Source organism: Neoarius graeffei, chromosome 20, assembly GCF_027579695.1.
Source record: "Neoarius graeffei isolate fNeoGra1 chromosome 20, fNeoGra1.pri, whole genome shotgun sequence".
Lineage (NCBI taxonomy): Eukaryota > Metazoa > Chordata > Actinopteri > Siluriformes > Ariidae > Neoarius > Neoarius graeffei.
Window position 1 is genome coordinate 38,823,996 of NC_083588.1, and position 25,141 is coordinate 38,849,136.

At 41.9% G+C, this 25,141-nt stretch overlaps 1 protein-coding gene across 1 annotated transcript; it reads left to right on the top strand.

Moving 5' to 3' along the window:
• The first annotated feature begins 3,012 nt into the window (after positions 1–3,012).
• LOC132869045 (uncharacterized) lies at positions 3,013–24,683 on the top strand. The gene is made up of 4 exons (XM_060902400.1): positions 3,013–3,017; positions 3,976–4,101; positions 18,484–18,558; positions 20,439–24,683. The coding sequence occupies exons 1-4, from the start codon at positions 3,013–3,015 to the stop codon at positions 20,893–20,895; spliced, it is 663 nt and encodes a 220-aa protein (XP_060758383.1). The 3' UTR covers positions 20,896–24,683.
• Positions 24,684–25,141: the final 458 nt, after the last annotated feature.

Genomic DNA, 25,141 nt, shown 5'->3' on the forward strand with positions numbered 1-25,141 from the left:
ATGACGCCACAACCACATGACTGTCAGTGTAACGAACTCGATGCAAGTTGTCAACAAATCCTATAACTTGGTTCATGAAACGCGCTTACAAAATATTTTCACTGTGAATATTTATTGTGTAATGGTGCAAAGTGTGTGAGAGAGAGAGAGAGAGTGAGAGAATAGCCCTTAGGGCAGAGTCTTTAGTCCAAACACTGCGGAAGCAGTACCAAACCGCGCACCGCCCGTGCGCTTTCCAAAAACAAAAAAAAATAGGAAAAAAAAGGAGCGATCTCACCTCTTCAGATGTTGGTTTAAGTCTGACAATACATTCCTCAAAAAGGGCGTAGAAGAACAAAATAATCCATCAATGTGTAGCATTCAATTTATTCCGGACCATTAAAGAGTTCTGGAGGATATCAGAATGTTGGCGTACCGGCTTCCATCTACCCCCATTCATTCCTTTCTCTCTCTCCATCTACCCCCATTCATTCCTCTTTCCGCGTCTTTCGTTTTACGCTACTGATTAATAATCAAAACTTTATGTGGCTAATGCTACAGAAGAAGGGATTTATACGCATGCGTCTACTTCTTCTATTGTTCTGGTGTCTCCGATGGGACCGTGTTACAGCGCACGTAGAGGTGTGGCATGTGTATTGCATCGTTTTCAGCAAGCGTTGTGTTCCCATATGTACCTGAAATTTTACTGATCCGTTGCCCATGTAGACGCAATATTTAAAAAAAAAATCTCGTTGTCGTGTGGATGTAGCCTTAGTAAGGTACACAGTGCTGAAAATCTTAGCCATCAGGAAAAGAGAGCAAGGGCAGAAACAGTTAAAAATTATCAGCAGGACTGTGACGAGGTGATAGGTGAGGAGTTCACAATAACTGAACTTAATAATGCACTAAGAAAGTTAGGTAAGTCTTCTCCAGGGGAAGATGGGATTTGTTATTCTATGTTAGAGAACCTAACTGATAAAGGAAAGGAAGTTCTACTGGGTCTTTTATAATAGGTTCTGGACAGAGGGAATAATACCAAAAGTATGGAAAGAATCAATAATTATCCCTATCAAAAAGCCTGGGAAAGACCCAAAGATCCCTAACAACTACAGACCAATAGCACTAACATCTCAGATGGGGAAAACAATGGAAAGAATAATAAATAACAGGCTAATATATACAGTTGAGGCTAAAGGACTGATAGAAAATTATCAGAGTGGTTTTAGAAGAGGCAGAGGCACCATGGATCCTTTAGTATATTTAGAGGATACCATAAGAAGAGCCCATGTGAATAAGGAATCAGTTGTGGCTGTCTTTTTTGATATTGAGAAGGCGTATGACATGATGTGGAAGGAGGGCCTTTTGATTAAGTTAAATCACATGGGAGTCAAGGGAAGAGTTTTTACACAGGTTAAGGAATTCTTATCAGATAGAACAATAAAGGTGAAGATTAACGGAGTGACAAGTGAGTGGTATCAGGTAGAAAATGATATCCCTCAAGGGAGCATTATCAGTCCTTTATTGTTCTCCATTATGATAAATGACATTTTTAAGGAAGTAGAGAATTTTGTGGATGTAGCATTGTTTGCAGATGATGGTGCTTTATGGAAAAGAGGGAGAAATATTGAATTTGTGGTGAGTAAGATACAGCAAGCAGTTGATGTAGTGAATAAATGGTTCAATAGATGGGGTTTTAGGATCTCTACTGACAAAACTAAAATAATGGTTTTCTCAAGAAAGAAAATGGTTAAGGATATAAAAGTGAATCTCTCTGCTAATGAATTGGAAAGGGTTGACTCCTTTAAATACCTGGGCTTATGGTTTGACCAAAGATTAACGTGGGCAGTGCATATACAAAAAATGATTGATAAATGCAAGAAAGTAATAAATGTAATGAGATGTCTATGCAGAGTGGAGTGGGGAGCAAGCAGACATGCTTTAAGAACAATTTATACAGGTTTGATTAGGTCTGTGCTTGACTATGGAAGTATAATATATGGGTCTGCAGCCAAAACACTGCGGAATAAGTTGGATGTGATCCAAAATCAAGCATTAAGGTTATGCTGTGGCGCTGTTAAAACTACTCCAGTGTCAGCTATCCAGGTGGAAATGGGAGAAATGCCTCTTCATCTTAGAAGAGAACAGTTAGCCATTGTGTATTGGGCAAATTTAAAGGGTCATAATGAAAATCATATGAGTCAACCAGTCCTGAAGCAATGTCAAGAGCGTGGAAATGCCCAAGTCAGAAGTTTTGGTTGGGTGATTGATGATAAAGTTAATGAGACAGGGTTTAGTGAATTAAAGATAAGTCCTACTGTGCCTATCCCAGCTGTCCCACCATGGGTCTTTAAAGAGATATCCATTGACCTGGGGTTATTAGAGGAGATGCAAGAGAGTAACATGGACAAATTAAGGGTTCAGAGCTATCTTATGGAGATGTATGGAGAGGATATAATTCTATATACAGATGCCTCTAAAATGGCTGGTAAAAGAGTTGGGGTTGCTTTTGTTATCCCAAAGTTAAAAGTCAAAGTAGGAAAAAGAATCAATGATGATCTAGCGGTTTATATAGCGGAGTTGGTTGCTGTGTGGCTAGCCCTGCTATGGGTAGAAGGTAACAGGCCAAGGAAGGCAGTAATTGCTTCAGACTCCAGCTCAGCTTTGATTAGCATTGGAACGTCCCAGTCAAAATCAAGGCAGGACATTGTGTATGAAATATTACAAGTTGCAAATAATCTGTTAAAGACAGGAGTTAAGATAACTCTTGTATGGGTACCAGCTCATATAGGAGTTGTAGGGAATGAGATGGCAGATAAGTGCGCTAAACAAGCAGCTGGAAATCCCAGCATAGATATTGAAGTCGCTTACAACAAAGCAGAAATTAAACGTATGATTAAAAACATAGTCAAGGGAAAATGGCAAACATTATGGGACAATGGCCAGACTGGGAGACAGTTTTATAATATCCAGAACAAAGTGGGAAAGAGTAGAAACACCAACAGAAGTAAGGAAGAGGAGGATGCTTTTTCGAGAATGAGGTTTGGACACACAAGATTAAATAGTTCTTTGGTGATGATAAAGCATGTGGAAAATGTGATTTCTGTGGCAGCCCAGAGTCTACAGAGTATGTTATTTTGCAATGTCCTAAATACCAGGAAGAAAGACAAAGATTAATTTTGCAGTTGCAAGGGAAACAATTAGTGTTAAACTTGAAGGACATTCTGCAAAGAAGTACAGGTGAAACCTGCTTCAAGTATGTATTTAGTTTCTTAAGGAACACAGGTTTAATTAAAAGAATTTAGTTTTTTTTTTTAAATTAAACTCAAGTACCACACCCCAGTCCAGCTGGTGGCGGTAATGCACCATTGAAGCTAGTTACCAACCGCCATAAAACAAGAAGAAGAAGAAGAGGAACTACGTCATTTTGGCGGGAAAGCTGCACGCGGAGTGATTCATTCATTTCGTGCACAGCACGAATTTAGGATTTTTTATAGCAGTAAATATATGGGATGAAGTTGGATTGGTTTATTAAGTTTTGTGAGTTTAAGGGGTTGAAGATGTGTCTGCGGAGTGCGTTTTGGATGCTACGTTTTGTATTTAATTTATTTGAAAAGCAGAAACAAAACGGATGACAGTGACGGGCCGCTCTTTTGCTTTGAAGGCAAGTTACAGCATAAACTACTTGGTTTGCAGTGATGGTGTTGGGTATATTTTTATTACTGTTTATAATAGTGTGTGTTTGTGTGTGTGTGTGTGTGTGTGTGAGAGAGGGAGAGAATGTCCTTAAACTGCATCTTCGTAGTCAAATACAGAATTATGATGCAGGAGCGAGCATGGTTATTCAGAAGGATTTAAAAAAAAAAATTAAAGCAGCCATCCATGCGCAATCCCGCCCTCTAATCTAATCCCGCCTCTTCCGCACTATTGGATGGTAGAAAAGCGCGTCACAACACTGTGCGCGTGGTTTCGGACTCCGCTGCGCGTTTTAAGCTGAAGAGCGCGAGACACCGTGTTCGGTTCCTTCCAGTGTCTTTGGCGAGGAGGAGGTTATGGAGGAGGAGGTTATGGAGGAGGAGGTTATGGAGGAGGAGGTTATGGAGGAGGTGGTTATGGATCGCAGCGGTAAGTAGTAAAACGCCGCCATGCATTAGTGATCAGGGTTTAGTTTGAAGTCGACTCGCTGCCGATTTCGGACCCCTTCAGTGCGGATAGAGCGGGTTCTACTTCCAGGAAATCTCCGAGCACTAGAACCCGCTTTAAAGGGTTTAAAGCGCACCGGGTTTGGGTTATTTCGCTCTGTTGCTGTCGGTTATTGCGGTGGATGAAACATCAGGCTGCTTTTACGCCTTTGTTTTTGTTGCGATTTACGCGATGCGTCACAGCTCACGAAAAAAAAGAACCCCTACCAACCTGCTAAACATCTAGAACAGCTTCTGTGACCTGAAACAAACTTCTTCTTCTGCGTGAAAATGTCTTCGGAGACAAATCACTACTGTAGGTGTTTAATAAATCGGGGTTTATTCTTTCGAGGCCCTTCTGAGCCCGAGCCCGTTCCGCTGGGTGTTTATTATGGAGTCGACTGTGTGTGGTTTTTTTTTTTTTTTTTTTTTTAAACTTTTCATTATCGCTTTTATAAGCTACAAGTGTCCCGTCCTTTGTGTGGTTTTTGAGTTCTGGTATGACTGTCGTCGAGTTATATCCTACTGTGATGTAAACTTGTGGAAGAGCACCGTTTCACACCGCTGCCGCTGTAAGGTAGGCGAGTGTAATTGGGCCCAGATGGTCTCTGGTTCAATTCCCTGGACTCCAGAAGACCTGTTGGGGAGTGAAGATGTCTTTCCTCTACTTTTCTGTGTATCCGTGGCTGAAGTACCCTTGAGTGTGGCGGGGTAAGCCGGGGCCCTGACTGCTGTGTGGCGGGGTAAGCCGGGGCCCTGACTGCTGTGTGGCGGGGTAAGCCGGGGCCCTGACTGCTGTGTGGCGGGGTAAGCCGGGGCCCTGACTGCTGTGTGGCGGGGTAAGCCGGGGCCCTGACTGCTGTGTGGCGGGGTAAGCCGGGGCCCTGACTGCTGTGTGGCGGGGTAAGCCGGGGCCCTGACTGCTGTGTGGCGGGGTAAGCCGGGGCCCTGACTGCTGTGTGGCGGGGTAAGCCGGGGCCCTGACTGCTGTGTGGCGGGGTAAGCCGGGGCCCTGACTGCTGTGTGGCGGGGTAAGCCGGGGCCCTGACTGCTGTGTGGCTGTAGGATTTTTCACTGCTGCTTCGGTTTAGAGTATGAATTAAGCTGTGCGTGCGCACACAGTGACAAGAGCCTAGTGAGTGTGCTAATAGTGACAACGTTATCAATTCTTTATTAATGACTAATCTTACAATTAATCTTGTTCACCTTTTGACTAAGGTGATCAGGTTTCTGAGAAGGAAACCAGGGACACTTTCGGTTTTGCAGTAAAAATATCAATATCTAATGTGTTCATCTTTGTCATAAAAAAAGAGGACACTTCTGATTTTCATCTATTTTGATCATACCGTGCATAAAAAGTTGGATTTTCCTCACTGAGTGCGCTATTCTACAACTGCTTTAGGTTCACCTTAAAGACAATGTGACAATCTCTCTCTGGTTCATTGTTTAGATTTATAGACTCATTGTAAATTAGCTGAAGTGTTTTAGTAAATATTCAAATAATCATTATATGCCACTAGTAATCCATCCATTATCTGTTGCTGCTTATCCTGTACAGGCAAGCTGGAGCCTATCCCAGCTGACTATGAGCGAGAGGCGAGGTACACCCTGGACAAGTCGCCAGGTCATTGCAGGGCTGGCACACAGACAAACAACCATTCACACCGATAGTCAGTTTAGAGCCACCAATTAGCCTAACCTGCATGTCTTTGGACTGTGGGGGGGGGAAACCCAGACAGACACAGGGAGAACATACAAACTCCATACAGAAAAGCCCTCGCTGGGCTCAGACCCAGGATCTTCTCTCTGTGAGGCGACTGCGCTAACCACTACACCACCGTGCTGCTGTCACTAGTAATGAATAATGTATTTAAAAATGTGCAAAGCACACAGGGTGGTGCAGTGGTTAGTACTGTCGCCTCACAGCAAGAAGGTTATGGGTTAGAGCCCACTAGCTGATTTGGGGGGGGGCTTTCTGTGTGAAGTTTGTATGTCTTCTAGTACCCCTTTTCCACCAAATCAGTTCCAGGGTTGGTTCGGGGCTGGTGCTGGTTCACAACTCGTTCAACTTGCGAGCCAGCTGAGAACCAGTTTGCTTTTCCATAGCTCGCGGTGCTAGGCGGAGCCACGTCAGTTACGGCGCTGTATACGTCAGTTACGGCGCTACGTTTACATAAACCATGGTAAGAATATCAAAGCAAAAACAATACGGAAGAAGCAGCAACAATAATAATAATGGCTGACTTCGCGTTTGTACAGCTGCTGCTTTTCACTGCTTAAAAATGGCCATCTTTCGCGGTGTTATTGTTGGTCTTAACCACTCTGCCTTCCCGCTGACGTAAGTGGTTCTTTCCTCTGGCCCAGCAGAGAGTTGGTGCTAGCCTGGAACCGGGTTTTCTGGCCCCAGAGCCAGTTCTTTGTCAGTGGAAACGGAAAACCTGGTTCCAAACTAAGCACTGGCCCCGAACCAGCCCTGGAACTGCTTTGGGCCAAGTTTACATTAGACCATATCTGTCTCGTTTTCTTTGCGGATGCACTGTCCGTTTACATTAAAACGCCGGGAAACGGGAATCTGCCAGGGTCCACGTATTCAATCTAGATCGTGTCTGGTCCGGTGCTGTGTAAACATTGAGAATATGAAGATATGCGGATACGCTGTGCTGAGCTCTAGCTGACGTCATTGGACAACGTCACTGTGACATCCACCTTCCTGATTCGCTGGTGTTGGTCATGTGACACGACTGCTGAAAAACGGCGTGGACTTCTGCCTTGTATCACCTTTCATTAAAGAGTATAAAAGTATGAAAATACTGCAAATACTGCCCATTGTGTAGTTATGATTGTCTTTAGGCTTGCCATCCTTCCACTTGCAAGTGGTAAGTGATATGCACTGGGATCACACACACAGCGGCTCAGTCCCAAATCACTGCTCGTGCGCTATACTCGCGTGCTCTGTGAGCTGCGCAGGGCCGGAGTGCGCACCCTCCAGAGGGCACTCGCTGTTCAGGGCGGAGTGATTTGGAGCGCAGGATGCCTGCGGAGCCGAGCGTATCCGTGTATTGGTGTTGCTGTGTGCACGCGAATCGTGTATTGGTGTTGCTGTGTGCACGCTAATCGTTTTAAAAACGTTAATCTGATGATCCGCTGATACGGTCTAATGTAAACGCCACCTTGGTGGGAAAGGGGTGTAGGTGCTCTGGTTTCCTCCCACAGTTCAAAGACATGTAGATTAGGGCGAGTGGCTACTCTAAATTGTCCGCAAGTGTGTACGTGTACCCGTCATCAAATGAGGGGTTGGGTCCCTCTGGTGTGCTATAATCACACGAGAATTCAGGAAAGCTAGCCGATGGCTTCCTGGATTGCTGACCCTCAACTATGAGGATGGTGACAGACAAAATGCACAACACGTACAGTTTACTTCAGTTCAAGCAATTTCAAGGTATGGTAATAAATAAAAATGAGGATAAATGATTTCCGATCTCCCATAGCCCAAATTCAAGCCATAGTGGAATTGATGACCTAGCTTAAATGAGTAGCCTTAATCAAAACATGTAGTCTGTTACACATCAAAAATTATACAAATTACTGATATTAACATTACCATAAGCCTACAGGTTTACATAGTCAACTACTCTGAGAACACACGTTTGTGTGCAAGTTAGCTTATGCCGTTGAACTGTTAGAATTTTACCTCAACTGGATTTCTGTTACAGCAACACTACATCTAGCAACAAGTTCAGCTAGCTGACTGGCGCTGCACTGAGCTTTCTTCTGCTAGCATTAGCTGCAGTAGGCTAAGGTTCGTCAGGTCAACTGCTACATCTCAGTACAGTGTGATAAGCAATATGTCATGCAACATCGCAAAATGTAGGTAGCTTACACGTTTAAAGGCCAAGTAACAGATGATAATGTCACTTAGGCCTACAAGAAAAGACTATGGTTCACTTGTCCAGGAGCGGATGAAGTGATCGGTCAAAGCTGAATGAATGACTTTAGTTTAGGCAAAGGCTCTGGAACAACGTTTTAGCGGAGCGCTAGAATCTTTGCCTAAACTAGTCATTCATTCAGCTTTGACAGGTGGCTTCATCCGATGGAAATCACTTTGATTTCTGCTGTACAAAATACTGGAAATGCTATCGCCAGAGGTGTTCTAGAACATCTCTGCTATTGGCTGGAGCCTGTCTTTAAAGAACTGGAGTCATTGTTAAACTTGCTTTATTTCTTAACGTGTTGTTCAATTATGTTTTCGGTTTTAGTAACCTTATATCGTGACTCGTATTGGCAACCAATTGCAATTAAATGCTATAGTTATCGGCGCTTTTTTTTTTTAATAGCCATGTTGATTTCTTAGTTCGCTTGGTCCATGGCAGGCGCTAGGGCTGTGCCGATAGACGATGCCATCGTCCATTGACGATGGTGGTCATCCATCACGATGGAGAGCCACCATCGTGATACCACGCCCCCTCCTGTCATAAACATGCATATACGGTATCATCTGGGCCTATTTAACCTAAAAAGTTAGTTTTTTGTTAGTTTTGTTTTTTATATATATATATATATATATATATATATATATATATATATATATATATATATATATATATATATATAAAAATCATTATAAAGTAATATCCTATTACCGCTTGTTCACGTAGGCTATGGTGCAGGGACGTGCTAGTGAACATAACATGGAATTACACAAATACAGTATGCTACTAATAATAAATTTCGACTTCATTTTTTAGCCTACACTATACTTTTAATGTAAAATTTGTCATGTTGTTCAAACAAATAGCCACTATTAACGACTTCAGTCGGGAAATATTGCACCTTATCAAACGGCAGTGAAGCGCAGACTTCGGCAGAAGTCAAATGACTTTAATCTGGTAAATAGGCCTACTTTCAGACACAAAATGGTCCACTCTAAGCCATAATGTCAAACCAAATGGAAGAATGAAGGTGATTCTGATAAATGTAGACAGTAAAAAAAAAATAATTATATTAAATCATGATTTTAAAAGCTGGTGCAATAATTCAAACACTAATAAATTTGGAAAAATTAGCGCGTTCAAGTGCGCACTAAAGGCCGAAACGCATTTTCAATTGATATGGTGTAAATAAACAATGAGTAATAGCTTAAGTGTAGTTTCTTCTCATAGTTTGAATACTAGTCTTTCATTGTTAGAGCAGATTAATATCTTGCCGTGATCAGTGAGTGCTCGGGGAGATTCATTTCCACCTGCGCTTTGCGCAGCTCATTTCTCCGAAGCCAGCTGTGCGCAAACGCAGTGTTGACTGCTCGGCAAACTCCAAACGCTCGGTCTGTACTGGCCCTCTGTTGCGCAAGAGAGTTGGTTATGGCCAGGTTCAAATTGTGCCCAAAACAACCTAACCACGGCCATTTCAATTGCCTGATGGCTGTGACAATATTCGCCCCGTTGTTATGCAGGCGATCTTTTTCTCCTCTATTTTCCATTCGGCAAGTGTCTCGCGCAATGCGTTTTCTAAATTGTCCGCTGAATGTGTCTCTGGCATGAAACTCGTCTGCAGGCATTTGGACTGCATTGCCCACTCTCGGTCCACATAATGTACGGTAGCTGACATATAGGGCATCATGTTGCAGCTGGACCACATATCCGTTGTCAAGACCAAATATTCCACATCACCTAGCGCTTTTTTTTTTTCCTTTACGTGCCAAAGCCTCGGATGAGTATCTAATACTTTTAATAATAATATATTTAATAACGTGGTATTAAAATCCCCCCCCCCACGATATCATCGTCCATCACGATGTTTGCACTGTAAACATCGTCGATGCCAATTAAGGGGACATCGCACAGCCCTAGCAGGCGCCACTTATCCATGCGATCTTCACGAGACTTGTGCTGGACTTCGAAACGTGAAGTGTAAGCCAGGTATCAGTGCTACCATTTTGAAAACTGTTCCAAACGAAATATTCCACAAAAATGAGTTTAAATGACTCTTACTGCCTACTTTTTTTCAAATTTTCCTGATTGCTATCAAAACAAACACAACTTCCTGCTTGATTGCATCAGCATTCGACAGAGGGCGCATGTGTCTTTTGACAACATTGGCAGATGTTGGTCACTGACTTCTGCTGTATGTTTTACTTCCGTCCTACGATGTCTTGCAGCAGTCTCAACGAATCTCATTTACAACCATTGCTTTGACATATGGACTGGTATTACATGGCATATTTCAAAAACTCATAACTTGCTATAGCAGTGACAATAGCTATCAAATGCATTCCTATATTTAATAAAGTGAGAATTTTGATGAAAAATTTGCCTTCAGTTCTCCTTTAAAGTGATGCACAAAATGTGAAGCATCTGCTGAAAACTGGTAGATGTTTTGGTCTGGTTTTTTATTTCAGTCTCTTTTCAGGTCTGCCGGTCAGGGTTATAAGCGGAAACATCTTGAGGGGTGTTCACACAGCAACTTTTACTCCGGTGTAGCACCGGGGCTGCCCTGGTAGAGCGTTCACACGGTACAAAGTTATACCGGTGTAGCCCCTGAAAGCTGCTTAAACCGGTGCAAATCTAAGCCTGCTCGGGAGGTGGTTTAAGAAATTTACTCCGGAGTAAATGCTAGTTTGCAGGGCAGCACCGATATAAAATGGGACGTCTGAACGCTACAGGGGTAGACTCGCTACACGTGAGGAGAGTTGATTACATACGGGCATTGCATAACTTGCATCCTGGTATTTTGCGCTTCCAAAATGGCGAATATCAACAACAACAGAACTGCGTGTCTTCCAGTGTTGCCAGATTTGGCAGTTTTAAGTGCATTTTGACGGATTTGAACATATTTTGGGATGGAAAACGTCAGCAATATCTGGCAACACTGGTGTCTTCATCCACGTTGTTTTCCCGGCGCTTGGTGATGCCATGACAACCGGGAAAAAGTACAGTTTCACGCATGCGCATATTTCATTTCCGCATTATTACTATCGGAAATGATAGTAATAAAAGGAAATATCAAAACTTTATTACTATCAAAGGAAATGATAGTAATAGTTTTTGCTACTATAACACGGTCGCAGAAACTGCCGTGTGACCGCAAGTGGGGCTGCACCGGTGCTAACACGCTTCTCTCTAGTAAGCAGGGTTGTGACGTGTGAACGCTGCGCAAAATTTACACCGGTGTAAGATGTATCGCAACAAAATACATCGGTGCAGCATCGATGCAAATATGTGCCGTGTGAACACCCTATTGGTCACCCTACTTTTGACTGGTCATTTGAAATGAGATGATTCAATCCAAAAACTCACTAACTTTTTTTTAAAACAAGCAGGTCAATAAATAATTGAACCTAACGGGTCAGGGTTGGGTGTTGTAGGGTTAAGAATAGGAGGCCTGGTGGTGTAGTGGTTAGCACTGTCGCCGCACAGCAAGTAGGTTCTGGGTTCAAACCTCACAGCCGACTGGGGTCTCTGTGTGGAGTTTGCATGTTCTCCCCATGCCTGTGTGGGTTTCCTCTGGGTGTTGTGGTTTCCTCCCACAATCCAAAGGCATGCGGATTAGGCCAACTGGCTACTCTAAATTAGGGATCGACCGATATGATTTTTTTTTTTTTTTTCAGGGCCGATACCGATTATTATGGAATTGGGATGCCGATAATAGATATGTGCAACCGATAAATGTAAACATTATAATTCACATGAAATTAAACATAGCACACACTGACAGACCTTCATATCCATGAAATGTATGTTTAATTGTAAAATTGAACATGAAATTTTGTGCAGGGAGATGCCAGCAGCATTTGTACAATGAAGTCAAACATTAGTTAGAATAAAATGAGAAATAAAATAAAATATTCACCAATAAAAAAAATCACCACCCCCTACTATATTACAGCTCACCATTTTCAGTGGAAAATAAATGACAATACGCTCTGGATTCTTTTACACTAAGAACTAAGTAAGACTTACCAACTTCAAGTAGTTTTTAAATAACAAATCAAGTGTAGGGAGCTGCCTGCAGCATTTTTTAAAAAGTAAAATCAGGGGGCGTCGTGGCTCAGGTGGTTAAGGCGCCATACCATGAATGCGGGCGACCCGGGTTCGATTCCGGCCCGAGGTCATTTCCCGATCCCTTCCCGTCTCTCTCTCTCTCTCCCGCTCATTTCCTGTCTCTACACTGTCCTATCCAATAAAGGTGCAAAAAGCCCAAAAAAATATCTTTAAAAAAAAAAAGTAAAATCAAACATAAAGTAGGCTATCACTCCCTATTATGTAACAACTTAACATGTAACCATCTACATTCTAATGCTTTTAATGCCCAAGCCTAATATTCCCAATTTAGGAGGATTATATTGTAGTGAAGGAAGCACAGTTGCTCTGCATGTTGTCCACTGAGGCGGTTTCTGTTTTTTGTATAAATTGCCGCGGCTCTGCTCCTTTAAGAGTATATCGCTTCCGAATCAGAAGCGCTAGCGAGGAGAATCACTTGCGCAAGAATTATAAATACTAGTGGAGTACATTACAGCGCAATGTGAAGTAGCATAACATTTAAGTCAAGAATTTAATTGATGTATTTTGTTCATTACCGTTTATCCAAGCAAGTGTGCATCCATGACACAATTACTGAGCCCACAACAAGCGTCCTGACAAACTCCCTACAGTATTACATAGCCTACTAGCACCATATCACACCTGGCTTGTTTAAATGTTCAAATAGCGCTTTATAAAGTTACCTAACATACAAGTGCAATGCGCTTTTTGAGCACAAGTCACGTCATGAAGTTTACTCATCACCATAACAAATAGCCAGTAGGCTTGCGCTAGCCTACAGAACACACTACGTTTTATTTCGTCTTCCCTTGACCACCTCTCTGTATGGCTGGCTGTCATTCTACTGTTCAAGTAGAACTACTGACACATTCACAACTCTTCCAGACGGGGATTTAAAAATGACTGCAGCCTACGTTATGCTGGGGACTGCTTACTATGGACAACGTTACATGTAGTTTCAGTGAGACTAGTTGGTTGTAGGCTAATTCAAGTGCTTCCTTCCATAAGCTAAGTTTGCCTGGCTACACAGATGCAAATGGACAGTTTTAACGAGTAGTAAATGAAGAATGTAAACATATAACGATGTGCTTTTGCACCTTGTGTGTTTGTGACTTATTGCGGTAAAAGCAGCGTGTCCTTACCTTGAATTGGGATCTGCTTCTGCCCGAGTGCCCGTACGGCCGCCTTGAAACAGTTCACAGCGTTTAGCTACGCGTGTTGATTGGCTATATCTCTTGTGCCAAACAAATCAGATGTGGTGGGCGGGACCGTGTTCTTGAACTCAGAGGTGAGTGCAGGAAAGGACGTGCAGTGACAGTCGCGTTAGGAACGAAATGGCTGCAAAAAGGCATGTTATTGGCATATCGGTGGAAATTATGGCCGATACCGATAACCCTAAAAATGCAGAATATCGGCCCGATATATCGGCCAGGCCGATTATCGGTCGACCCCTACTCTAAATTGCCCGTAGGTGTGCGTATGAATGGCTTTCACCCAGTGTTAGGCCTGGGATGGACTGGCAAGCTGTCCTGGGTGTACCCTGCCTCTCGCCCAGTGTCACCTGGGATTGACTCCAGCTCACTTGCAATGGATAAGCAGTATATAGAATGAATGAGTAGGAAAAAAAAATCTGGTACAAGGTCTGCAATTCATTGTCTTGGTTTCTGTTACTGGTCGTGACTTGAAGGTTTAAAAGAGGTGATGTGACTGTTCATTCTAATGCACCTTAAAGGAGATACACAGAGCCTTTGATTTTTAAATAAATTTGAGTGGGTAGTATCTCCATCCTTGACTCTTGTATGCTGCATAAATGGGAATAAAAAAAGTGTTAAAATTGACCACAAAGTTGTAATTCGAGCTGAGCCAGCCAGCCCTGAGCGTGTGACATCACAGCAGGAACCGGTTTTAAGGCCGAGGCCTTTGACAGCTATAGACAAGTCATATAAAAAAAATTTAAGGTGAAAGTAAGAAATACAGTTACCGACTTGCTCAACTAAGACTGATTTGACTTCATTGATTGTGGGTTGACTCTCATTAAAACAGGATAGGTGTTATAACTTCTGCAACATACATGTACATGCATCACTGATAAAACACAAGGCTAATTAAATAATCAGATGAACTGAGGTGATCACATTCTGAAGCAAATTAAATAATCTTATACCGGTAACTTAAACACACAATACAAGTTACATGTATTTATCTAAATGCAGGTAATTTTTTTTTTTTTTTTTTTTTTTTTTTAAATATAGCCAAATGAGTCTGCGCTTACCCATCTGTGTTCCCGCTTCTTGAAGGCTCATTGTTTGAGACAATCTGACTTTCAGTTCTTTGTTCATTCACTTTTATGTAAGGGTGAGAGAGCAGCAATATCCATCCCGTTCCATCCCAGGTTTTAGCAACAACCCTTGGCTCACTCCGCGAGGACTGGTGCAACTGAACTTGCTTTCCTTTTAAAAAAAAAAAAAATTAAATTAAATGCTTTCCTTTTCTTGTTTTCTTTGTTAATGCACCCTCTTTCAATACGGGCTTATAGCCAACGCTCCAACAGATCAGAGGTCTCGTATGAGTCTTCAGTAAAATGTATAGAGCAGAGGAGAGGCCACTTCGTAGGCACCCAATGTGCCCGTGAGCTTCTCACAAAATGCGTCCAAATCTTTGCAGTTTGAACATTCTTGGGCCATGAATGCAACGTAAATCCACCTTCTGTCGTGTTGCTGCACCTGCCAGCAACACGTCTACGTGGCATGGCGATAAATTGGCTCAAAATGGAGGATCGGAGTTGCAGTCAGCTGTTTTAGTATAGCGGAAATGGCAATGAGCCTGACAGACTTCCTGCTGTGCCATTATGGACATCGAGGTCATTCACTCAGACCGCTACCTATATGAGTCACTTTAATTGAAAGATTACTATATTAGGTTTGTTAATGCTCAAGTATTCCTGTGCCACTCTTGAGGTTTCAAGGCATTTATAAACGAAAGTGAGGCCATGGTTCTGCGTATATGCTTTAAGTACTGCAAATAGAATTACAATCAGTTTCACCATCAAGAAACTTAAGTGCCGCCTTACAGTGCTTGCTTAAAAGGTCTCATTGCATCGTCTTTTCATTAATTGTGCGGTGGTCTCTAGTATGAATGAATGCCCTGTGAGCCGGTTTTGGTGAAAAAAAAAAAAAAATGCTGTGGTTCTCCTGTTTCAGGCTGTTCTAGTTTGGTGGAGGAGTGGGTGGTGGGAGAACGACAGGGATTTTAGCTCTTGCTCATTAATATTCATGACATGTAAACGTCTTAGCTCTGATTGACTAACAGCACTGTGATGCTACCTCCAGTGGGTCAGAACAAGCAGATGTGGGTGTCTTTTGTAAAAACTGTTTTGATTTGGCTATTATGGTCTCGACGTTGATTGTTATTGGTCAAAACAATGTCGATAACACAAATTTTACATCACATTCAACGAGATTTAAACGAGACTAAAGATAGCGACTTACAAATAATGTGTAAACATCGTTGGAGTTAATAAAGTTTGAACAGCATGAAGGAACACACCCCAACCCCCCCAAAATTAATAAAAAAAAAATTCAACGGATTTGGCATAATATAAAAAGGTCGCTTTTTTTACTCAGAAAAAGCGGAAATCCACTGAAAAGCGGGAAACTCTCATCCCTGCCTAGCTTGTGACCATGTCATGCATGCTAACGTGGAGAATATGAACATGCTATTTTGTAACAAAAACCTTCAAACAAGTTCATGTTTTTACTTACAGCTTGTGAGCTGGTGGTCGACAGATCCAGGTATTAAAAACAACCTTGAAGCAAAACCACTACTGAAGGCACCGAAGTTTGAAAAGTCACCGTGGTTGAAAAGATCAGAACACAGTACTAACATTGCATTATACTTCGCTGGTGGTGTTCCAAAGATAAATTCCGACCATTTCTTTTTCACCTCTTCTACAGTGAGTAAAAAGTATTTGATCCCTTGCTGATTTTGTTGGTTTGCCCACTAATAAAGACATGATCATTCTATACTTTTAATGGTAGATGTATTCTAACATGGAGAGACAGAATATCAAAAAGAAAATCCAGAAAATAACTTTATATATTAATTGATTTGTATTTCATTGAGGGAAATAAGTATTTGATCCCCTAGTATGCATTAGGAGTTCTGGCTTTCACAGACCAGTTAGACACTCCCAATCAACTTGTTACCTGAATTGAAGACACCTAACTAATCACCTGTATGAAAGACACCTGTTCACAGAATCGGACAGATTCCAAACTCTCCAACATGGGTAAGACCAAAGAACTCTCTCAGGATCTCAGAGAAAGGATTGTTGACCTGCACAAATCTGGAATGGGCTACAAAAACATTAGCAAGATGCTGGGTATTAAAGTAACAACCATTGGTGCAATTGTGAGAATTTAAGAAGTATAACATGACCATCAATAGACCTTGGTCTGGAGCTCCACAGAAGATTTCACCTCATGGGGTGGCAATGATCATGAGAACTGTGAGAAATCGGCCTGCAACCACACAGCGGGAGTTGGTGAATGACCTCAAGGCAGCTGGGACCACAGTCACCAGGAAAACAATTGGCAACACTTTGCGCCGCAATGGATTAAAATCCTACAGTGCCCGAAAGGTACCCCTGCTTAAGAAGGCACATGTGGAGGCCCACCTACAGTATGCCAGTGATCACCTCAAAGATGTACAAAGTGATTGGGAGAAGGTTCTGTGGTCAGACGAGACCAAAATTGAACTATTTGGCCTAAACTCTACTCGTCATGTGTGGCGGAAGAAAAATGCTGCCTATGACCCCAGGAACACTGTGCCCACCGTCAAGCATGGAGGTGGAAGCATTATGTTTTGGGGGTGTTTCTCTGCCAAGGGCACAGGGCTACTTCACTGCATCAGTGGGAAGATGGATGGAGCCATGTACCGTGCAGTCCTGAGGGACAACCTCCTCCCCTCTGCCAGGAAGTTGAAAATGGGCCATGGTTGGGTCTTCCAACATGACGACCCGAAGCATACAGCAAAGGCAACAAAGGAGTGGCTCAAGAAGAACCACATTAAGGTCATAGAGTGGCTCAGCCAGTCTCCGGACCTCAGTCCAATCGAAAACCTATGGAGGGAGCTGAAGGTCTGAGTTGCCAAGCGACAGCCCACCAACCTTAATGATTTAGAGAGGATCTGCAAAGAAGAGTGGGCCAAAATTCCCCCTGATGTGTGCTAACCTTGTGGTTAACTACAACAAACGTCTGTCAGCTGTGCTTGCAAACAAAGGCTTTGCCACCAAGTATTAAGTGCTTTTGGCTAGAGGGATCAAATACTTATTTCCCTCAATGAAATACAAATCAATTAAAATATATTCTTTAAAGTTATTTTCTGGATTTTCGTTTTGATATTCTCTCTCCATGTTAGAATACATCTACCATTAAAAGTATAGAATGATCATGTCTTTATTAGTGGGAAAATCAGCAAGGGATCAAATACTTTTTACTCTCACTGTATCTTGCAAAGTTACTCCGCTTAGGTTTCATTTCTGTCGGCGGCTCCAGCCCGACTTTGGACGCTCGTAACTCGGGCAGGGGAGGTCCCAGCCTCCCCAAACTTGGCAGCCAGCGACCTCTGCCTTCTCCCCAACGAACCAGTGCTGCCAGGGTGAGCTAGCCCCGCACCTCGGGACGTAATTCGCCCCGAGGCGAGCCGTGGCGCTCCGCTTGGGTTTCGTTTCTGTCGGCGACTCCAGCCTGACTTTGAACGCTCGTAACTCGTGCAGGGGAGGTCCCAGCCTCCCCAAACATGCAATGTTGATGTGTTACTGCCACAAATAACACAGGCACGAACTTGTTGAGACATATTTTCAGCTTGCTGTGAGGTCCTCTTCGTTAGTTACTGATGAGATGGGCTCTGCTATCTCTCCTTGCACTTAAATCTGAACTTTCTTCCCGTGGGCGGTCGCAAGCCAAGGTGGGCGAGGCCATGAATACTAATTTTCGAAGTGACGTAACCTCGTATGGCTTTTTCTGATCCGCTCGTTTTTCCGACTATTTTCTTTCATAAGCTAATACAGGGAATGGGAGTAGAATTACATTTTCACATGCAGCATGCATATGCAACTCGGAGTGAACTATGGTATTTCAAAAAGAGCCAGTATTAAACGCTTTTGGTGGAAGGGCACCTTTTAAATCCTTTATTTTTTGCATTCTGGAGAGATGTTTCTCATTTTGGGGGGAGGAACATGTTAACTGGGTTTCTCAGTATGGCACTTCAATCCTTATTTCTCAATCCAGTTCCCAGGTTCACGAGGATTCAACACATGCTAGAAGCAGTCCTCCGATTCCTCATGTGTGGTTGTGGAGAGTCAGGTAAAGTCAGTTTTACACAAAATTTAAATCGGTAGAGTAACTCATGGACCTTATTGACACTTGGTTTTAAAATCTACCTTGGGTAATCAGATCACAAGTGGACAGCGTTTTGTTAAGAAATATAACCACATGTATAGTGAGCCAACCACTTCCTCAGATTGAGAGGCTTTACAGTAGACTTGTCCTACACTTAGTAGGATGACGGTGGTTACATTGACAACCACGGCCATGTGATTGGCTGATTGGATAATTGAATGAGCAGGTGTTTCTCTTAAAGTGGCAGGTGAATGTAAGTAGTTTGTCTGAAAGGCATTTAATAGTTAAAAGGGTGTGGGTTTTATTTATTTTGCTAAATGTCAAATCCCATTGCACTGAGCATGTAAGACACCAGGAAGGACACAGAACACTGTTATACCTTATAGAGATCTTGCAGTCACGTGACCGGAAAGTACACAACCGCCATCTTGTCGGTCAAAAACACCGCTGAATACTGCTGCACTTGTGTACAGAATGGATCAATTTCAACCGACGGACTACACGGCTCATTTTTCTAATGAACAGATAACTAGATATGTCTAAAATAAACGATCTACAGATTTGTGACCCTTATGGCTTACCGGACGGAGTTTTTGAACTGTGGGCGGAATACCCGGACGTGTATAATTACCTCATTAACTTTCCCTCGCTGTTCAGTGGTGAAACACTGTGTGCCTATAAATCTCTGGACAGTTATCTTTACAGAAATTCAGGATTTGTCAGCAACTCAGATGTGGCATCTTGTAAACAAGAATCCTCATTGGATGGGTAAGTCACTTAAGTATTGAGTATAGCACTGACTAGCCGATTATAGAATAAGGTAATTCCAAATCGTCCGTCTTGTTTACATGGATCTGGCGTTGGAGAGGTAGAGGCTTGGCAGTGGAGGTTTGAGTGGCTGTTTTCTGAGCTTAGTCAACAGGCCGGCTCTGCCTGCAGCCTCGCTTTTGCTCCCGGCACTGCCTCCTTCACTTTGCTTCCGATAACAATCCACGGAGACCCCGCTGGTCTCACTATCTCGTCCGGAATATATATATATTTTTTCTCTCGTCCGGAATGTTGTGCATGCGATGGAAATCGCTACAAACCGTCATTTTCTGCTGGAAACCAATGTACAGCAAGTCCATACGTTTGTAGTGGATATTGAAGTCCAGTACAGACGAACAACACGCAAAAATACACACAAAAAACATAAACGTGCACAGGTAGGGAGAGCTTGTAGCCGCAGCCGTTGTAGTAGAATTGTAGGGTTTTCCAGAAGAAAAGGTAGAAGTAGAAGGCGGAATATGGCGTTTGACCGACAAGATGGCGTCTGTCACAATCTGGATCGGCTGTGACGTCACATGCAAGTGCTCCATTGCACTTGTATTAGAAATAGGAAGCCATTTGTATTGGGTCTCACCCATTTTTAAATGAAAGCACCTCCAAATGTAGCAAAATATCCTTAACAAGAGAACTTCAGAGGGTAAATAATGAGAACGTTAAAGCTTATGATAAAATGTTATGGCCGCCTTGTGGTTTTCTGTGCAGTTGGCACAAATGAGAAGTTATTGGCCTTTTGCTGTGTTGAACATGAGCCAAGCTTAACCTGTAACTGACTAAAATATTTTTACCTTGGCTACATTATCCTCTTAGTTTTGTCTAATGCTAAAAACTGTGGAAGTCAATTTGAAACGATGCATCTGCCTCCGGATGCGTCATTCAGGCCTATTTGTATATTGGGGACCACTGGAGATCACCTGTCTATTGTCGGCCCCCAAAAAACAAAGTATTGAAAGGCTACAGCTGTGTAATTATTTTAGTTTTGATTGTCTTATCGCAAATGTTCCTGTTTTTGTTAACAGGGGAAGATCAGGTTCATCATCCTGTGCAGGAAGCAGCAAGTGCCTTGGAAATGCCTATAAACCAGAGTTCTGTAAGACCCTGGTACTGAAGAATGTTCTTCCTGATGCATCACACTGCTACCCACCAGTGAACCACTGCAGAACAAGGACACTCGACGTTGTTATCCAGGTTGCAGTGCAGACGTCGGAGTCCTCTTATTACATGTGGCTTCTGACTGTTCCACGCCTGCAAACTAATCACCCGAGTTACTTCTATCACCGACAAAACTGGAAGAATCGGTGCTTCCAGGTGAATCCTCAAAACTTGGGTAGAAAAAAATGGTGCTTTATGGATGTCCTTGTCCTCAGGGAAATATGTGGTTTCACTGGAATGGCTTACTGGCTGACCCCTCTGCTTCTTTGTAAATTAAGCGTTTTGTGGGAAATGGCTCTTCTGACTTATTCTCAGAAAATGTGACAAGTGACGGTAAAGACATCTTTAATTTTACTTACAATCCCTGTAAATGTATTGAATGGACGAAAAGCATTTCTCATGAACTCCCAAAGCAGAAGATTATGAAAAAATAATGCCCAGTTCTCTCTACTGTTACCCTATAGAGCAGGGCTTTTCAAAGTGTGGGGCGCGCCTCCCCTGGGGGGCGCCAGAGTTCTTCGGGGGGGGCGCAACGTGAGGAAACATAAGCGAGAATAAGTTACTATTGCGGACATTTAGCGAACTTCAGCTAGCCTTTGCCAGAGACAAAATGGATCTATTTTTAGTACCTAAAGCTACAGTGAGTGAGGAGACAGAGTCTGGGCCAAGCAAAAAACCAGACCCTCCAGGATTTCGTGATATTGCGATTCAACCAATCCCTGCGAATTCAGGGCAGTGTTGCAATTATATCCAATCGCCGCAACCTTCCCGCAAATTTGACCAATCGTTGGCATCGTCTTGAGGTGACGTCGACAAACTACCTTCCGCCTTACTTCTGTGTATACGTTCAAGAGAAGCAGCATGCGCGCAGTGTTGCCAGATTGGGCGGTTTTAAGTGCATTTTGGTGGGTTTTGAACATATTTTGGACTGGAAAACGTCAGCAGTATCTGCCAACACTGCATGTGTGAGACAATGTTTATATAGGCTTAAGTTCTGTTACTGAAAGTGTTATGTTTACAGTGAAGGACTGTGTGCACTTTATTTTTTTTACTTAATACAAGAAATTAATGGATGCCAACATTTTGGCAAAAATGGTATTTTATTTTCCATTGTTTAGGCAGCTTCAGCATCATACTGTGAGATTCTGTTCAAATTGTTTTTTTTTTTTCTTCTATGAAGCCTGAGCCATTTATTTTATTAGTTTATAATTATTGTTTAATTTAGTCTTCAGGAGAGACTGCCTGCACACAGTACTAGTATTAAGTTTTGTTTTTGTTTTTCTTACATGAAAGCTGAGGCATTTATATTATATTTTAAGGTAACTTCATGTTGTGCTGTGAGGTTCTATGCACTTTAACTTTTGAACCAACAGGTGCATTTGGATAAGTAAAGCCTATTCTGCATTTTTGTAGTCCTGGTAATCTTTTATATTGATAAAGATGTTTTATAGAACCATTTCTCAGTGTCTGTTTTTTTTAATCAATAGTTTTCAGTAATAACTTATCACTCAATTTTAATCATAAAAAGAGAAAATCGCAACAGTTTCTCGCAACTTTCACTTCCTCCCGCAATGTAATTGCAACAAAAAACCCAAACACCGCAACTTTCATCGCAATTTTTTGTAAAACCCCCGCAACATCAGACATTTTAGCCTGCAACAATCACAAAGGCCCGTGAAATCCTGGGGGGGACTGAAAAAAGAAGGAAGTATGACCACAATTATTTAAAGTTTGAATTTTCATGGACTGGATCTGAAGATGCTCCACTGCCACAGTGTGTTGTCTGCCAAGAGGTGCTAGCTAACGATGCTGTGAGATGTTTAAAATGTGTAAAACAAGATGTTTTAAAAAGCACAGATGTTTAAAAGGTGTAAAAGAAAAAAATAAAAATGTGTACAACCATTTTTTTTTAAAATACGAATGGAACATTAAGTATAGCAACAAAAATTGTGAGGGGGGGCGCTGTTTGCTCTTTGAGGGGGGGCTGGCTGACCACACTGAAAACCCCTGCTATAGAGTAATGGTAAAGACAACACTGGGTAACAGTAAGGACCTTTCATGGCATTTTTGGGTCACTGAGTACAGAAATTATGCATTTATTACCCCATCCTAACTTGCTAACTAAATTTTTAACATGTAGTGTCGTCATCATCATTTGGGAAAAATCACAAAATCGGTTAATTTCCCTGACATCTCAATTTCATATTTACCTGATCAATATCCTGGATTCCAACATTCATGCACCAGTGTTTTTTAAACTGCTCTGTTGAATTCTTTCTTAAAATACATGTATAATAGAGGGCCAGGATTATTGGCTTTTTTTTTTTGTGTGTGTGGGGGGGACTTCGTTTAAAACTGTCACATTTTCTGAGGGTGGCCCAGAAATGTATTTTACATTTTTATATTACTATTTTTACACTGCATATAATTTTATACTGCTTTTCTTAATGTTGCTTGCAAACTTGGGCCTACATATGAAGGACAGTTTGACATAAGAAAATGGCCTTATCAAATTGCCTTAATTCTTAGCACTTTGAGAAGTGTGCGCACATCACGGTGTCCAAAATCATGACTGTCAGGTGCGGTGGGGTTTTTATTTTTATTTTTTTTTGGGGGGGGGGTGCAGGATATGTGCAACATGTCTGGTGAAGTGTGCCAAATTATGTCAACAGCTGCTGACACCAGTGTCTGAAATGGATATTCTGGATCATGAAGAAAAGTCATGTCTCGCAACTAGCAACAGAAAAGCTCTGATGGATTACTGAGAACTCTAAGCAGAGATTTGTGAAAGCATTGGGCTACTGATCAAAAAAAAGTTGAGTGCTCAAACCCCAGCACCATGAAATATTGGCATACTAAAACTGTAAAGGTACCAATGACCCTCTATCAGGGATATTCATCAGGGTCTAGTTAAATGTTTCTTTACAAACATCTTGGGTAAGAAAATTAACATTACTGTTGCCCCTTTTCAACCAACAGGGAACAGGTTCTGTTCTTGCTTGCACACCAAAATTTGAACTGTTGGGAGCATTTTGACCAAAAGTAAATTTTCAGAACCTGAAAAGTTGGTTCCCAGCTGATACCAAAAATATAGCTTCCCCCCCAGCATAAACTTGGACATCAGTAGGTGGGTTATTAGTCTGAAGAGGAAGCAGAATGCACTAGAATGAATGCAATGGGGGAGGATGTAGCTCCAGTGTGGGGCTAGCCTTTGGAGGGGTCCCCCCCATTTTACTTTGTCAGCTCATTTGTATGGTTGAATTGTTTTGGGTTTGTTTTTTCCTTGGTTGTTAAAACATCTGCAATAATGGAACAAAAGTTAACGGATAATCAATACACATCACCATCTTGCTACTATGGTTTTACTTCTATTGTGCAGCGCCCTTTGTTCATGACGTGTCCTGGATTGCAACGGTTCTGCTCAAAACTGGTGAAGGCATGGGCTGGTTCGTGAGCTGGTACCAAGGTTCAAAGAATCCTGAACAGCTCTGGGTCAAAAACCCATTCCCTCTTGGTTGAAACGGGGTATATATTGTGGCAGCTGTTGGCCTTTTAATGGTTTAATAATTAGTGTTTTAGTCTGAGACTATGCAGGAAAAAATGTATTTTTTTTAAAGAGCTATCAAGTTATTGATTATACCTTTCACAACTGGACACTGCACATATCTTCAAATACAGTGTATGGAACAGTAAATGTCCATTTTCTTTACATGCACTTGATCTCTTACTGTCTGCTTTTTTTTTTTGCACTTTGTTGCAATTTCATTCTTGCACTTTTTTTTTCAATACGTCTTGTACATGTAACTTATTAGACAACTTGTATCTGTGACTGGAGCAGTGGTTTCTGTAAAACTCTTCTATCCATGATCGAAATTAAGGTTGTCTTTAGATGCCCCACAAAGTGACATGCTTCTACAAACTATATTACTTACAATTTAAAGTAATGGCTATTTAAAGTCAGTTTTACCCATAATGATTTGGTCGGATTCTTTCAAAATAAATTGATGCATTCAAATGGGGGAAATTATTCCTTCATTTTGTACTGACAACTGAAACCTGTTACTACTATTAATAAATGAGTAAATAAAATGACTAACAGATCCTTCTACACTGGGTACGAGTGTAACTGTTTCCTACACTTCTTAAAGCTCACTGCAGTCCTTTAAACCTGTTCATTTCTTTAGGTAAAGAAACCCCTGTGCACCCTTGTAGTTTAAGATTAATGAAAATATTAAGACAAAGAGGAAAAATTTATGGTAAAATGCAGGGTCCTGTCCCCAGACAGTGTAGCCACTCAATGTTATGAGTTGCCTGTTTATTAGGTACACCTCACCAATACCTTTTTATAGGTTTCCAGAATGAACAGAAAACAGTAACTGTTTCTGAGCACACACACTGGTTACGTAGGAAACACTTTATTCCCCTTGACCCTGAGACTGACCCTATATTATGTTCGCTTGTTTTAGTTGTTAATGGACAGGTTTCCTGCTGACATCTGTATTTAAGAAATGACCAAGTATAATATTGTCGTCTCATTTGTTGAACTGGCTTCTCTTTATCTACTTTTAGG

Excerpts from the sequence above, each read along its gene's own strand:
- LOC132869045 (XM_060902400.1), top strand. Across the intron at positions 4,102-18,483 it reads GGTGGTTATGGATCGCAGCG|TTCCCAGGTTCACGAGGATT; the intron begins GTAAGTAGTAAA and ends TTCTCAATCCAG. Across the intron at positions 18,559-20,438 it reads GTGTGGTTGTGGAGAGTCAG|GGGAAGATCAGGTTCATCAT; the intron begins GTAAAGTCAGTT and ends TTTTGTTAACAG.